At 46.0% G+C, this 16732-nt stretch overlaps 1 protein-coding gene across 1 annotated transcript in view; it reads right to left on the reverse strand.

The window, feature by feature from the left end:
- Positions 1–16732, reverse strand: part of DOCK3 (dedicator of cytokinesis 3) — an 873576-nt gene that overhangs the window by 768132 nt on the left and 88712 nt on the right. The window contains exon 7 of the mRNA XM_030206787.1: positions 9421–9505. Coding sequence (XP_030062647.1) covers positions 9421–9505 — 85 coding nt within the window. The remainder of the gene's footprint in view (positions 1–9420; positions 9506–16732) is intronic.

Raw genomic sequence — 16732 nt, forward strand, 5'->3', positions numbered from 1 at the left:
ATAAAAAGCAACTAGAGAACTAGAACAACTCCAAAGGGGAGGAGGGTGGGTTTGTGAGAACAATCAGCCTGCTGTCCTCGGAGAATACCTGCTACAGGTATGTATCTTCACTTTCTCTGAGGACAAGCAGGCTGCTTGTTCTCATGATTGGGGTATCCCTAGCACCCAGGCTCACTCAAAACAAAGAACACTGGTCAATTGGGCCTCGCAACAGCGAGGACATAACATAGATTGACCTGAAAAGAAACACAACTAAGTGAGAGTGCAGCCTAGAATAGAACAGAAATGGGCCTAGGAGGGTGGAGTTGGATTCTAAACCCCGAACAGATTCTGCAGCACCAACTGCCCAAACCGACTGTCACGTTGGGTATCCTGCTGAAGGTAGTAGTGAGATGTGAATGTGTGGACTGATGACCACGTTGCAGCCTTGCAAATCTCTTCAACAGAGGCTGACTTCAAGTGAGCCACTGACGCAGCTATGGCTCTGACATTATGAGCCGTGACATGGCACTCTAGAGTGAGCCCAGCTTGGGCATAAGTAAAGGATATGCAATCCGCTAGCCAATTAGAGATTCTGTGTTTTCCGATGGCGACTCCCCTCCTGTTGGGATAAGAAAAAAACAAACAACTGGGCGGACTGTCTATAGGGCTTTGTCCGCTCCACGTAAAAGGCCAATGCTCTCTTACAGTCCAAGGTGTGCAACTTGTCTTCACCAGGGCGGGTATGTGGACGGGGAAAAATGTTGACAAAACAATTGACTGGGTCAGATGGAACTCCGACACCACCTTCGGCAAGAACTTAGGGTAAGTGCGGAGGACTACTCTGTTATGATGAAACTTGATGTAAGGTGCATGCACTACAAGGCTTGGAGCTCACTGACTCTATGAGCTGAAGTAACAGCCACCAAGAAAATGACCTTCCAGGTCAAGTACGTCAGATGGCAGGAATTCAGCGGCTCAAAAGGAGGCTTCACCAGCTGGATGAGAACGATGTTGAGATCCCATGACACTGGTGGATGTCTGACAGGGGGCTTTGACAAAAGCAAACCTCTCATAAAACGAACAACTAAAGGCTGTCCAGGGATAGGCTTATCCTCTACACACCGATGATAAGCACTAACTGCACTAAGGTGAACTCTTACAGAGTTGGTCTTGAGACCAGACTCTGATAAGTGTACAAGGTATTCAAAAAGGGTCCATGTAGGACAAGAAAAAGGGTCTAGGGCCTTGCTGTCACACCAGACGGCAAACCTCCTCCATTTGAAAGAACACTACTTTTTCGTGGAATCTTTCCTGGAAGCAAGACTCGGGAAACACCCTCTGAAAGACCTAAAGAGGCAATTTCTAAGCTCTCAACATCCAGGCCGCGAGAGCCAGAGACTGGAGGTTGGGATGTAGAAGCGACCCTCGTTCTGAGTGATAAGGGTCGGAAAACACTCCAATCTTCATGGTTCTTCGGAGGACAACTCCAGAAGAAGAGGGAACCAGATCTGTCAAGGCCAAAAAGCAGCAATCAGGGTCACTGTTCCCCAGTCTTGCTTGAGTTTCAGGAAAGTCTTCCCTACTAGAGGTATGGGAGGATACGCATACAGAAGGCCTGTCCCCCAATGTAGGAGAAAGGCATCTGATGCTAGCCGTGGGCCTGAAGTCTGGAACAGAACTGAGGGACTTTGTGATTGATCTGAGTGGCAAAAAGATCCACCGAGGGGGTGCCCCACGCTCAGAAGATCTTGAGGACAACGCCCATGTTTAGCAACCACTCGTGCGGTTGCATGATCCTGCTCAATCTGTCGGCCAGACTGTTGTTTACGCCTGCCAGATATGTGGCTTGGAGAAACAAGCCATGGCGGCACATCCAAAGCCACATCCAGATGGCTTCCTGACACAGAGGGCGAGATCCGGTGCCCCCCTGCTTGTTGGTGTAATACATAGCAACCCGATTGTCTGTCTGAATCAGAATGATTTGGTTGGACAGCCGATCTCTGAAAGCCTTGAGAGCGTTCCAGATCGCTCGTAATTCCAGGAGGTTGATCTGAAGCCCCTTTTCTGGAAAAGACCAAGCTCCTTGAGTGTGAAGTCCATCTACATGAGCTCCCCACCCTAGGAGGGATGCATCCGTCATCAACACGTTTTGTGGTTGAGGAATTTGGACAGGATGTCCCAAGGTCAAATTGGATCGAATGGTTCACCACTGAAGGGATCTGCAAAAGTCGGTGGATAGATGGATTTCATCCTCTAGATCCCCTGTGGCCTGACACCACTGAGAAGCTAGGGTCCAGTGAGCTGAGCTCATATGTAGACGTGCCATGGGAGTTACATGAACTGTGGAGGCCATGGGTCCTAAGAGTCTCAACATCTGCCGAGCTGTGATCTGTTGAGACGCTCGAGCCATGGACACAAGGGCCAGGAGATTGTCTGCCCTTGCCTGGGGAAGATAAGCTTGAGATGTCCGGGTGTCCAACAGAGGTCCAATGAACTCCAATTTTTGAACCGGGACTAGATGGGACTTGGGATAATTGATCACGAACCCCAGTAGCTCTAGCACTCGAATAGTCATCCGCATGGACTGTAGAGCACCTGCCTCCAAGGTGTTCTTCACCAGCCAATAGTCGAGATAAGGGAACACATGCACTCCCAGTCTGTGTAGTGATGCTGCGACAACTGCCAGGCACTTTGTGAAAACCCTGGGAGCAGATGCGAGACCAAAGGGTAGTACACAGTACTGAAAGTGCAGAGTTCCCAACCGAAATAGAAGATACTTCCTGTGAGCTGGGAGTATCGAGATGTGGGTATAGGCATCCTTTAAGTCCAGAGAGCATAGCCAATCATTTTCCTGAACCATGGGAAGAAGGGTGCCCAGGGAAACCATCCTGAACTTTTCTCGGAGCAGGAATTTGTTCAGGGCCCTTAGGTCTATGATGGGATGCATCCCCCCTGTTTTCTTTTGCACAAGGAAGTACCTGGAATAGAATCCCAGCCCTTCTTCCCCTGGTGGAACGGGTTTGACCGCACTGGCCTTTAGAAGGGCGGAGAGTTCCTCTGAAAGTACCTGCTTTTGCTGGGAGCTGTAAGAATGAGCTCCCAGTGGGCAACTTGGAGGTCTGGATTCTAGATTGAGTGCGTACCCTGAGCGGACTATTTGAAGAACCCACCGATCGGAGGTTATGAGAGGCCACCTTTGGTGAAAAAATATCAATCTCCCCCAGACCGGCAAGTCATCTGGCACGGACACGTTTCTTGAGGCTATGCTGCACTAGAGCCAGTCAAAAGCCCGTCCCTTGCTTTTGCTGGGGAGCTGCAGGGGTCTTAGGCGCACACCGTTGACAGGAATAAGCGCGCTGGGACTGAGCCTCAGTAGGCTGCCGAGAAGCAGGAGTGTACCTACACCTATTATAGGAGTAGGGAGCACTCCTCTTCTCTCCAAAAAACCTCCTAGATGAGGAGGTGGTAGCAGAAGACACCCGGCGGGAGAGAGTATCCATAGCATCATGGTGCTTCTTGATCTGATCCACCACATCCTCTACTTTTTCGCCAAAAAGGTTATCCCCCCCCCCCCCCCCCGGCAAGGAACATCCGCCATTCGCTGCTGGATCTTATGATCCATGTCAGAGACACGCAGCCATGAGAGTCTGCGTATCACTATACCTTGAGCAGCTATTCAGGATGCCACAGAAATTTTCGACACGCCTTCTGCTGCCTGACCACCTGGTGAAAAGGTTCGGTGAGCTCCAGAGGAAGTGCTTCGACCAAACCAGACAGTTGCCTCACCGAGTTCCACAATCGGATGCTCGTGTAGAGCTGGTATGTCTGAATCTTGGCTGCAAGCATAGCGGCCTGATATGTTCTTTCTCCCAAAAGAATCCAAGGTCCTAGACTCTCTGCCTGGGGGCACCGAGGCATAGTCCCTAGTACTCTTGGCTCTCCTGAGAGCAGACTCCACCACCATGGAAACGTGAGGTAGTTGAGACTTCACCATTACCGGCTCTCCATGGACTCTGTACTGGGACTCGGCTTTTTTGGGGACCACTGGATTAGAGAGAGGGAACGACCAGTTTCGCATAAGAACTTCCCTGAGTGTGTTATGCAAAGGAGCCGTTGCAACCTCTGTAGGTGGAGAAGGATAATCCAAGACCACGAGCATCTCGGCCCTGGGCTCATCCACAACCTCCATAGGAAAAGGAATATCCTTAGACATTTCCCGAACAAAGGAGGAAAAAGAAAGACTCCCAGGCGGAGACATCCTTCTCTCAATGGGCAGAGTAGGATCAGAGGGGACCCCATAGGACTCTTCTTCAGAAAAGAATCTGGGATCTTCCTCTTCCTCCCATGAATGCTCATCCTCGGTATCGGACAAAAGCTCTCTAACAGCAGCCTGAACCCGAGCCTGTCTCGACGTCGAGGAACGACAGCCTCGAGGGGGATGTCGAGAAGTCGACCCCTGCCTGTACTGCGGTGAAGCTTCCTCTGCCGACTTCAAAGGAGAGTCGACCCGGGTGGCAGCCGATGCCGCAAGCGGCACCAAGGTCGGGGACCTCACCACAGGCGGACCAGATGCCGCTTCAACAGACGGTGCAGAAGGCACAAGCACCCCTGGCACCGAAGTAGACTGGCACAGCAATCCCTCCAGAAGCTCTGGAAGAAGGGCCCTGATGCGCTCGTCGAGAGCCGCCATCGGAAAAGGCTGCGGGGCCGGTGCAGGTGCCGATGGCAGAATCTGTGGGGGCTCGAGAGCCGGTATCAGGCTGCCTGAAGACCGACGCATCGGCACCTCCTGTATAGAGGGTGAGCGGTCCTCTCGGCGCCGACGCATCTCAGGTGCCGAATCCCTCGGCTCCCCGGAGCTCTCGGTACCGCGCATGGAAGGAGATCAATGACGGTGCTTCTCAACCTTCGCTCGATGCCCGTCATCGAGACTCCTTGGTACCAAAGAGGAGAACGTGGAATCCTCACGCCTCCTCGGGGCTGGGTCCGACGAAGCCAATACAGTGTGGACTTCTACAATCTGTGCCCTGATCATGGACAGAGAGATTTGGATGGGCTGGAGTGGGGCTTCAATGATGGCTTCAGTACTTGGAGAACAAGGCCAGTGCCAGGCAGACTTCTACAGTCCATGCCTGAAAATGGCAAAGACAAATCAAGATCAAGTATGCATATGTATTACATCATACCTCATGCTATGAGTGTATCTTGTGGGCACACTGAATGGACTGAATGGGTCTTTATTTGCCATCATCTATGTTATTATATGTTCACTAGATGTCTCAGCATTATTATTTCCCTTGGAGTCTAATAATATTCTTGCTTCTGTTACAATGTATCCCGATATTGCAAGAGATACACAGAAAAGGCAAAGACAATTTCTCAGCCTTAGACCAGGAATGCTCCAACTGGGTGTTTTGTTTTTTCTAAAAATGTCCTTGTAAACGTATAGTTGTTGAGGATATTTTTATCCTTCTCAATTCTCACTGATAGCTTAACTTTGATGCTTTCGGTTGGCAATTTGAAGGAATGCTTTCTAAACATAGACAGTATCCTTTTCACACTATTTAAAAAAAATCTTACTCCAAAAGAATGCAGCCTCCCAACTACCAGAAGGTTGTCCAAGATACTTAGAGAGATTAAGATTATACTCTGCTGGAGACTACCAACACACCATCCTTGGTTTTGACAGTGGAGCTGGCAGGGGCTTTTTGGCCCTTGGTTCTCTTGTATAAGAGCAAGGTCCCTGAGTTGCTTGGAAAGAAAGAAAGAGAAAGATATCTGTGCCTATGACAGTAGTAGGAATTCTGCTGTCCTCTGCTCTAAAACCTACTACAAAATAAGGCTACGTCAGAAGTGGGCGTGGAGATGGTCTTAAGAGTGTTCAAGTGCTGCTTGATGAGGATGACAGTCCCTTGCATCTTATCTTGGAAGAGATTCTCTCCACAGCACAACACATCAAGCTTCTTCTGTACTTCTGGCTTGAGACTGAGGCTGAAGCCATTCAATTCTGCTGGTGCCAATCCCCATTGCTGAGGCTCTTGATGTCACATCGAAGGTTTAAGTCATCTGGATCGAATATTTTCTGCACTCCTTTCCCATGGTTACTAGCTCACAAGTTCATAGGCCTTCTCCCAAGGGAGAGTGTCAGCAAACTTCATTACATTGCACACAATGTTCCACAAGTAAATGCTCAAAGATTTGGTAGAACACTATGCAAGACATGAGCACAGCAGTCTAAAATATTTCTTCCCAAAAGACTTCAAGGTCCTTGCCTCTCCCCCAAGGGCACTGAGGAGTGAGTCCTCATACTCTTGGCTCTTTTAAGAGCAGATTCAATCACCAAGGAGTAGTAGTTTCCAGAGTCTTTAGAACTCTGTACATAGGGACAACCTTCTTATTAAGAGGAGGTACTGGGGGGGGGGGGGGCTCCCACATTCTAATATTAACTTCCTTGAGGATTCTATTAATGGGAACTGTTACAGCTTCACGAAGTGGGAGGGCTTTGAGGTACATCTAGTAGCGCTATAGAAATGATGACTCAAGGATTCCAAACTTTCTGCCCTTGGCTCCTCTTTCATCTCTAAAGAAAATGGGATGACCTTAGCCATCTCCTTAATAAACTTGGTGAATGAGAGCTCCTCTGGAAGAGATTTACATTTCTCGTGTGATGGGGAAGGATCTGAAAGAAGACTAGTGAAGACTCCATGGCTCTTCTTCAGATGCCCAGAAGCACTCAGATTCCCAATCATAAAGTACTCCACAAGAGACACTGAGTCTCTGCTTACCTTGAATGACTAACCTCCTGGTCAGGTCTTAACCTAGGGTATCACCAATGCAATTGGCACCTACTCCAGAGCCCTTCAAAGCCTTGGTGTCAATGCATCCCCTGCAGGCAGTCAATAAGCTTCAAGAACAACCTCAAGCTTCAGCATCAACAGACAAAGCAACTTTGCATCAAAAGAAAAAACACAATGCGTTGCTCTAACCTTCTCATGAGCATGTCCTCATAGGCAGAATTAACAAAAGGTGGCAACACGGCTACATCCTCCTGACTTACTTGAGGGGTATCAGGAGCTAGGTCCTAGCTCCCTCGAGGCTGTCACGTCCCCAATAACAACACAGAGGATGAGCAGTCCTCATGTTGGTGGCACTTCGAGGATACCAGTGATCTTGGTGCCCCAGTTTTCTTGGGGGTTTGAACCTGATGGGGGAATCAAACTCTGAAGTTCGATATGCTCAATATATACGGCATTCTTTATCCCTCAACACTGAAAAGGACAAGGACAAAAATTCTTCCTTTTCCTCAAGAGGGGATTAGACAGATCCCATCGAAACTGTCGAAAATCATCAAGACACTTTTCATGTAAATGCATCCCCAATGTTTGATGTAGCTCCAGGAACCATGGAGACTCATGCCTCTGATGCCAATGTTGATGGACTACTTACTGTGCCAAAAATCCTTTCATGACCACAAAAATCCCTCTATGACATCTGTGAACACAGTTTACAGTTAGTTTATTCAGAATTTGATAGAATGGCATTTGGAAATACCCACATATTGGTCAACAATATCTAAAACAAAAAGAGAAAACACTAATTCATGTATAACTTTGAAAGGAAAGCAAAAAAAAGTCATCATATGTCTCATGTCCTCATTCAGTTCTACAATCCTCCACTGCTGCCCCACCAATAGTCAATCCTGAAAGCATCCCTAATTTAAATAAGTAATGCCTGATAAGATGGTTCCATTTGTAAAAAAAAAAAAAAATGGCAGATTACTCTAGAGGGAGAGGCCTCCTACACTAAAGACACAATGATGAATTGTGTTTCAGCAAATATATCTGAATGATGGTACTATTAGTAAATTCTGTGAAAACATTTTAAAGTCACAAGAACTTTTTTCTGGAACATGTCCAGAAAAATAACCACAGCAAAATCAAGAGACTTGGTTTTGATTACCCAACCAGTGCACCCTGGACCTACAGAGGCCAAAAGCAAGCCAATGAAACAGAAAGGAAACTTTAAAAAGCTCAAAAAAACCTAACTAAACTGGCTAAGAGGGGGGGGGGGGGGGGGGGAAAGAACCTGCACAACATCAGTATACTTACAGGGCAAGAGACTCAAAATCTTGTAAAAATTGCCTAATCCAGCGCTTCCCAAACTGTGCGCAGCAGCAAACTCTCTGGAATGCTGCAGCAAATCCCGACCTCCCACCCAAATCACAACTGCAGACAGCAGCAGCAGAAAAACAAAATTTTAAAAACGCAAGCGCAGGGTTGCAGCAGCCATCAAAGCATGTGCTGTCAGTTCTGCCAGTCCTCTGCCAGAACGGGAAGTTGATGTCAGCGGGGCAGAGGGGCCAGCAGAGCAGACAGTGCACACCTGAAGACTGCTGCGGCCCTGCGCTGTTTTTTTTTTTTTTTTGCCGTGGTCAGTGGTGACAGGGAACAGACGGCCTTCCGGACTTGCAGAGGCGACTGCCAAGGAGGTTTGATGAAAACAGAAAGGTTGAAGTTAAAAAGTTGAAACCAATAGATCAGTCTCTGATTTCCTTCCCATTCAAAACAAAGCAAGCAAATCTATGAGCTGCTGCATCCAAGTTGTCATTCTTTATTGTATCTCACTTATATTTTTAAACATTCTGGCTTGTGCAGCATAGAGATGAACAAAGAGGAAGTATAACAACAGAAAAACTTTTCATAGGTAGAATAATTTGTTATAAATCGTAATCAGTGTGTCATTTAGAGGGGCTAGTTAAAGGGATACCCTAGCACTATTATATTTGTGCAGAGAAAAAGATGGAGACCTGTGTGGCGGGAGGTGGGGTGCTGCGAAAAGTTGCTAGGAACGAAGGGTGCCGTGAAGTGAAAACTTTTGGGAACCACTGGCCTAATCCATAAAATCAGATGTGAACCAAGGGGGAGTACAATGAAAGTGCGGCCATTAGGCTCCACAGAAATCTGGCAACAGCAGCAGGCAGGACGACATGCACACATGCATGCATAGTGAATGCTCTCAAAAGTTGTTGAGAAATTGGAAAGCTATTTCCCGCATGGAACACCATCAGACATCATCCACATGTGAAGATAATATCTTGCTTGTCTTTGGAGAATTATACTTTACTGAATAAAGATAAAGAGGAAAATCATTAAAAGTGGATTAGAGATAATATGTAGAAAAGGGGAAAGGGAAGAAATAGAAGAATGAGCGTGGGGTTAACTACAGTTTGCCCAGTTTATATTCATCTTTCAAACTGCAACATGATAGAACTCAAAAATACACTAACTCCACAGGGTGCAAGTGGCAGGTACAACATATGAGCCTATGTACCTTTACAGCCTACATGCCCTGTTATAAAACTACTCTCACAGTGACGTGTAATGCACAAGTTAAACTTGAGTTGATTCATTAATCCCAGAAGCTGCAATGCCTTCTTACCATTTTATAGAGATCTGAGACACTGATTTCATCAGAATCCACTACTTCAAATTCTTTCCGTGGCACCAAATCCAGACCCAAATGCCTAAGAAACAAAGAAATGGTCAGTGTATATCTATAATATGCACAAAGGACTATAGAAGGAAAAATCAGTTAATTACCTGATAATTTTCTTTCCTTTAGTCCCAAAGGATCAGTCCAGACAAATGGGTTGTGACCATCCGCCAGCAGGTGGGGATGGAGAACTCTAATGAGTTGTGCCTCATAAACATAAACATAGTAAACATAGTAGATGACGGCAGAAAAAGACCTGCACGGTCCATCCAGTCTGCCCAAGAAGATAAATTCATGTGTGTTACTTTTTTATTTGTACTGTCCTCTTCAGTGCACAGACCGTATAAGTCTGGCCAGCCCTATCCCCGCCTCCCAACCACCAACCCCGCCTCCCAACCACCAGCTCCGGCACAGACCCTCTAAGTCTGCCCAGCACTATCCCTGCCTCCCACCACCAGCTCTGGCACAGACCGTATAAGTCTGCCCAGCACTATCCCTGCCTCCCACCACCGGCTCTGGCACAGACCGTATAAGTCTGCCCAGCACTAGTCCTGCCTCCCAACCACCAGCCCCAACACAGACCGTATAAGTCTGCACAGCACTAGCCCCGCCTCCCAACCACCAGCTCTGCCACCCATTCTAGGCTAAGCTCCTGTGGATCCCTTCCTTCTGCACAGGATTCTTTTATGTTTATCCCATGCATGTTTGAATTCCGTTACCGTTTTCATCTCCACCACCTCCCACGGGAGGGCATTCCAAGCATCCATCACCCTCTCTGTGAAAAAATACTTCCTGACATTCTTCTTGAGTCTGCCCCCCTTCAATCTCATTTCATGCCCTCTCGTTCTACCGCCTTCCCATCTCCGGAAAAGGTTTGTTTGCAGATTAATACCTTTCAAATATTTGAACGTCTGTATCATATCACCCCTGTTTCTTCTTTCCTCCAGGGTATACATGTTCAGGTCCGCAAGTCTCTCATCATACGTCTTGTAACACAAATCCCATACCATCCTCGTAGCTTTTCTTTGCACCACTTCAATTCTTTTTACATCCTTAGCAAGATACGGCCTCCAAAACTGAACACAATACTCCAGGTGGGGCCTCACCAACGACTTATACAGGGGCATCAACACCTCTTTTATTCTGCTGGTCACACCTCTCTCTATACAGCCTAGCAACCTTCTAGCTACGGCCACCGCCTTGTCACATTGTTTCATCGCCTTCAGATCCTCAGATACTATGACCCCAAGATCCCTCTCCCCATCTGTACCTAGCAGACTCTCACACATACGCCTCTCTTGGATTTCTACTCCCTAAGTGCATCACTTTGCATTTCTTCGCATTGAATTTTAATTGCCAAACCTTAGACCATTCTTCTAGCTTTTTCAGATCCTTTTTCATGTTTTCCACTCCCTCTGGGGTGTCCACTGTGTTACAAATCCTAGTATCATCCGCAAATAGGCAAACTTTACCTTCTAACCCTTCGGCAATGTCACTCACAAATATATTGAACAGAATCGGCCCCAGCACCGATCCCTGAGGCACTCCACTACTCACCTTTCCCTCCTCTGAGCGAACTCCATTCACCACCACCCTCTGGCGCCTGTCCGTCAACCAGTTCCTAATCCAGTTCACCACTTTGGGTCCTATCTTCAGCCCATCCAGTTTATTTAAGAGCCTCCTGTGGGGAACCGTGTCAAAAGCCTTGCTGAAATCTAAGTAGATTACGTCTATAGCACGTCCACGGTTCAATTCTCCGGTCACCCAATCAAAGAATTCAATGAGGTAAAACCATGTTGTCTCAGATCTTGCAACTCATTTTCTTCCAGGAAATTCACTATCCTTTCCTTCAGCATCGCTTCCATTACTTTTCCAATAATCGAAGTGAGGCTTACTGGCCTGTAGTTTCCAGCTTCTTCCCTATCACCACTTTTGTGAAGAGGGACCACCTCCGCAGTTCTCCAATCCCTCGGAACCTCTCCCATTTCTAAGGATTTATTAAGCAAATCTTTAAGAGGACCCGCCAGAACCTCTCTGAGTTCCCTCAATATCCTGGGGTGGATCCCATCCGGTCCCATGGCTTTGTCCACCTTTAGTTTTTCTAGTTGTTGATACACACTCTCTTCCATGAACGGTGCTATACCCACTCCATTCTCAAATGAACTTTTGCCAGTCCATCGTGGTCCTTCTCCCGGATTTTCTTCAGTAAAAACAGAACAAAAGTATCTATTTAGCAAATTTGCCTTTTCTTCATCATTATCTACATAGCGGTTTGCAATATCTTTTAGTCTCACAAGTGTGTATGTTGATTTGTATTTGAGGCTTTTACAGCTTGGGTAGTGAAGATTTAGATATGTACGTGTTGATTCTGATGCATTTCTAGTTGGTAAGTCGATCAAGTCTGTCATGTATCCTGGGGCTTCACCGTGGATAATTTTGTGAACCAGGGTGCAGATCCTGAAGGCAATGCGCTCCTTGATTGGGAGCTAGTGTAGCCTTTCACGGAGGGGTTTTGCGCTTTCAAATCACGCCTTTCTAAATGTGAGCCTAGCTGCCGTGTTTTGAGCGGTCTGAAGTTTCTTCAAGGTCTGTTCTTTGCATCCCGCATAAATGCCACTGCAGTAGTCTACGTGGCTTAGCACCATTGATTGTACCAGGTTGCAAAATGTTTCTCTCGGGAAGAATTGTTTCAAGCGTTTGAGTTTCCACATTGAGTGGAACATTTTCTTTGTTGTGGATACCACTTGGCTCTCTAGTGTTAAGTTACGGTCCATTGTAACACCGAGGATTTTCAGGCTGTCTGAGATTGGAAGGGTGTAGTCTGGGCTGTTGATAGTTGTGGGGTTGTCCGTGCTGTGTTGGGATAAAAGGATGAGACAGTGTGTTTTTTCTTTACTTTTTAGTTTAAATGCATTTGCCCATGAGTCCATGATGTTTAAGCTGAGCTTGATTTCTTTGGTGATTTCTGTCAGTTTATATTTGTACAGAATGTATATTATAACATTGTCTGCATATATGGAAGGGTTAAGACCTTGGGTGGATAAGGACTTGGCTAGTGGGGTCATGATTAGGTTGAAGAAGATCGGTGATAGCGGTGATCCATGTGGTACTCCACAGTCTGCTTTCCACGCTGATGATATGCTAGAGTTTGATTTTACTTGATAGGTTCTTGTGGTTAGGAAGCCTTTGATCCAGCTGTTTCCACCAATCCCAAACTTAACTAGTAATCTTAGTAATATATAGTGATTTACCATGTCGAATGCACTAGACATGTCGAACTGGAGGAGAAGGATATTTTTGCCTATTGCTATTTCCTGCTTGAATTTGGCTAGGAGAGTGAGTAGTACTGTTTCAGTGCTGTGGAAGGGGCAAAAGCCTGACTATGATTCATGTAATATTGAGAATTTGTTTATATAATCTGTAAATTGTTTGGTTACCATGCTTTCCATCAGTTTGACTAATAACGGGATTACTAATAACGTATATATATGCTGACGATGATGTAGTATATATACCATTCTATTCTAAAGTGTCCGAGATTATTAAGTCCATCGAACACGTCCTGCATGTTATGGACTCTTGGGCAAACGCTTTTCAACTAAAACTTAATACAGAAAAAAAACACACTGCCTTGTTCTGTCTTCCCAGCGCAAGTTAATTCATCAAACTTCTATTGTTGTTAACAATCTCATCCTTCCTATCTCTGATCATTTGAAGATTTTGTGTGTTATCTTTGACCGTTTTTTAACATTTGAAAGGCAAGCAATGGCGCAAACACTTATGTTCCTACACTTAGCAACCAAGCTAGTATTCAATAACAAAGCAGTGAAACAGTGACTTCCAGAGAAAAAACTCCAGCCTCTAGATAGAAAAAGAACTATTAAATAACAAGTGCCTTAGAAATAACGGAATCAGAACAATACAAACACCCCAAATTACATAGAACCCAGAAAAACTGAAACCATCACAGAAAAGCGGGCTGTGGACTGATCCTTTGGGACGAAAGAAAATTATCAGGTAATTAACTAATTGTTCCTTCCGTTACATCCCAAGGATCAGTCCAGACAAATGGGATGTACAAAAACAATCCTTAGGAGGGGAAGGACTGTGATATCCCAGCAGCGAGAACTATGGCCCCGAAGGAAGCATCTGCAGTAATGGTGGTCCACTACTTGTGAAAGCGGGAAAGATGCCCACCTATGTCTACGTACAAGGAGTGAACCTCAACCCCATCATTGCAAGGGCTGTGAAGAGGGAGAGGATCTTGAGGAAGTGGAAAAGGGCTTCTTGCCTCCTCGAAAGGAAGACGGAGTCTGAGGAAAGCGAGGTTTTTGAGCAGAAGCACTAGCCTTCCCTGGTCTATACCTCCATGCTTCTTAGCCGCCCAGAGATGAAGTTTAAGGTAGCTGCTGGACCTTGGAATCTCCCACGTCTTTAACAATCTTCTCCAAATCCACACCAAAGAGTACTTCACCCCAAAAGGGCAACATCGCCAGACAAAATTTGACACTACATCAACGGCCCAATGCCTCAACCATAGCCAGCGTCACACCGTAACAACCAAGGTCATACCCTTAGCTGATGCTTGAAGAATATCATACAAAGCGTCTGACAAGTAGGACAACCCCACCTCTAGGGTAGAAGAAAGTCTGGAGGCAAGTCCAACGTGAACAATTGTTGAATCTACAATAAAGCAGCCTGGCTACAATAGAAGGAGAAATTGCTGCCTCAGAATTAAATGCAGCTAGTTAAAAGGCAAGCTTCAAGGAAGCCTCAAGCTTGTGGTCATGCACATCCTTTAATGAAGTGCTACCTTCAACAGGGATAGTGGTATGTTTAGTAACCGCCGTAATAAGGGCATCCACCTTAGGCAGAGCAAACTGCTCTAAATCAGACGGCAGAAGGGATATAATTTGAACATAGTGAGAGCCACCTGAAGTTAGAATCAGGGGTCTCCCACTGAGCTGCATATCCTCATGAATATGGAAAGATACAGGAGGTCTCTTAGAATCTGACATAATAGATGGAGCAGGGCCAGAGAACAGAGAAGCAGGGGAAGAAATGTTTAAAGCCTTCACAGATTTTGTGATCAACAGAGGCAACTTTGCTCTCAAAAACAGCCTAGCTACAGTAGGACCATCACAGACTACCTATGAAATGTCCAAATCAGGGCCATCTGCAGAACTAGGACAGTTAGAATACACCGATAAAACCTCCTCTGAGTCCCAAGGAGAAACATTCTCCAAATCCTGCAAAATGGAAAGTTTTTGTTTCTTAAGAAGCTGCTCCTCAAAAGCAACATGAGGGGAAGAAGGAGAGGAAGCTTGAGCTGACTTTAATAAATAGATCTGATGTAATAAAAAGAACAAATTCAGATGAAAACAGCAGAGCAGAGACTTCTGCCCCCTGCAAAACCAACATCCCAGGACATGGCAGCAGACAAGGAACCCACTGACAAAATGGCCACCAAAGCCTCACAGAGCACAGGAGCCACTGGTGCTGAGCCCGCCAAAACCTCCGTCAAAGTGGGGCCGGATTAGACTCCCTGAGACGGACGGACAAAGTAGGCAAAAGCAGCATGTCTACAGAAGTAAAGCAAAGAATTAAAGCAGGAACCGGTAGCCAAGAGCTTAATAGGCTCAGCCAAAGTAAAATAAATATATTCACAGAGTCTCGTGATCTCTAAGGCACTGAAGCCCCACAATCTTCCCACAGAACAAGTGCTCTCAAAAAGAACCACAGTGGCTGCCTTTTTTTTTTTTTTTTAAGATAGAGGCAGGAGAAAAAGAGAAGGAAAGACTGAGATAAAGATGTAGTGGCAACGGGAGAGGAGGGAGGGACCTAGACCACTAGGTTTATACCAGAGGCACAGGATATTCTCAACCCCAAGGTCAACTGAACCTGCAAGCAGAACAGGAGGCCATAAAGAAGTCACTATAACACACAGGAGCTGCTACCCCACCTGCTGGAGATAGAGAATACTGGCTTGGTTGCTAAGCGCAGGAGCTTATGAGGCACAACTCAATAGAGTTCTGTATTTCCACTTGCTGCTGGATGGTCACAACCCATTTGTCTGGACTGATCCTTGGGAAGTCATGGAAGCACATATATATGCATGGTAATCATGTACATTCTGTTGTATATGCCTCTCTCAGAAATCCTTAGTGAGTTATATTTAGGTAAAGTAATCATTTCCCTGTCTCTAGAGGGCTTATAATCTAAGTTTTTATCTGAGGCAATGAAGAGTTAAGTAATTTGCCTAAGAATAAAAAAACAGCAGCCGTGGGATTTGAATCTCACTTCCCTGTTCTCAGCCCACTCCAACTATTAAGACTACTCCACAACCTTAATACACAGGGGTACTTAGCCATTAGGCAGACTGCCAGGAAATTACTTAGGGCTTTCAAAGAAACTGAGACAGGGGATTTGCCTCAGTGTTGGTACTCCTGGATTTCTCAGCAGCTTTTGACACTGTGGACCACAATATCATGCTAGCACAACTGGCAAAAACAGGCATCAGTGCACAGTACTGGCTTGGTTCAGATTCTATGTATCAGATAGGCAATAATCCAAACTATTCAGCAGCATCTAATTGACACCATGGGTCCCAGCCAGCAAAGTACCACAAGGATCAATACTGTTGCCTATTCTGTTCAATATCTACTTCAAACCACCAGCCGAGCTGATCCGGGTCAATGGACACTCAGTTCTACATCATAAGTACATAAGTAATGCCACACTTGGAAAATACCAAGAGTCCATCGAGCCCAGCATCCTGTCCACGACAGCGGCCAATCCAGGCCAAGGGCACCTGGCGCTTCCCAAACGTGCAAACATTCTATATATGTTATTCCTGGAATTGTGGATTTTTCCCAAGTCCATCAATGCGGATGGCATGCAGCTACTCACCTTTGAACCAAACTTATCTACAGCTCTGAATAAACCTATTTAACAGCAGTTCAAGAATAGGCTAAAACATAATAAACTTCACCTGAACCCAAGTAAAACTGAGCTCTCATGGGTCCCTAACACAAGTGGACACATACCCGACATCAAAATCTCATTTGGGAGATACGAACTCCCCCTTAAATTACAAGTCAGAAACCATGGGTTACAGACAGACTCAAAACTTTCCCAAATCCAACCATCCTTCAAGAGTTGCTTCTATCACTTTTGACAACTACGCTACCTCTCTCTGTAGATTGAGAAGGCAAGTCTTGTCACAGTGGTTCATGCCTTGATAATATCTAGATTGGAT

This window comes from Microcaecilia unicolor, chromosome 6 (genome assembly GCF_901765095.1).
Source record: "Microcaecilia unicolor chromosome 6, aMicUni1.1, whole genome shotgun sequence".
In the NCBI taxonomy this organism is placed as follows: Eukaryota; Metazoa; Chordata; class Amphibia; order Gymnophiona; family Siphonopidae; genus Microcaecilia; species Microcaecilia unicolor.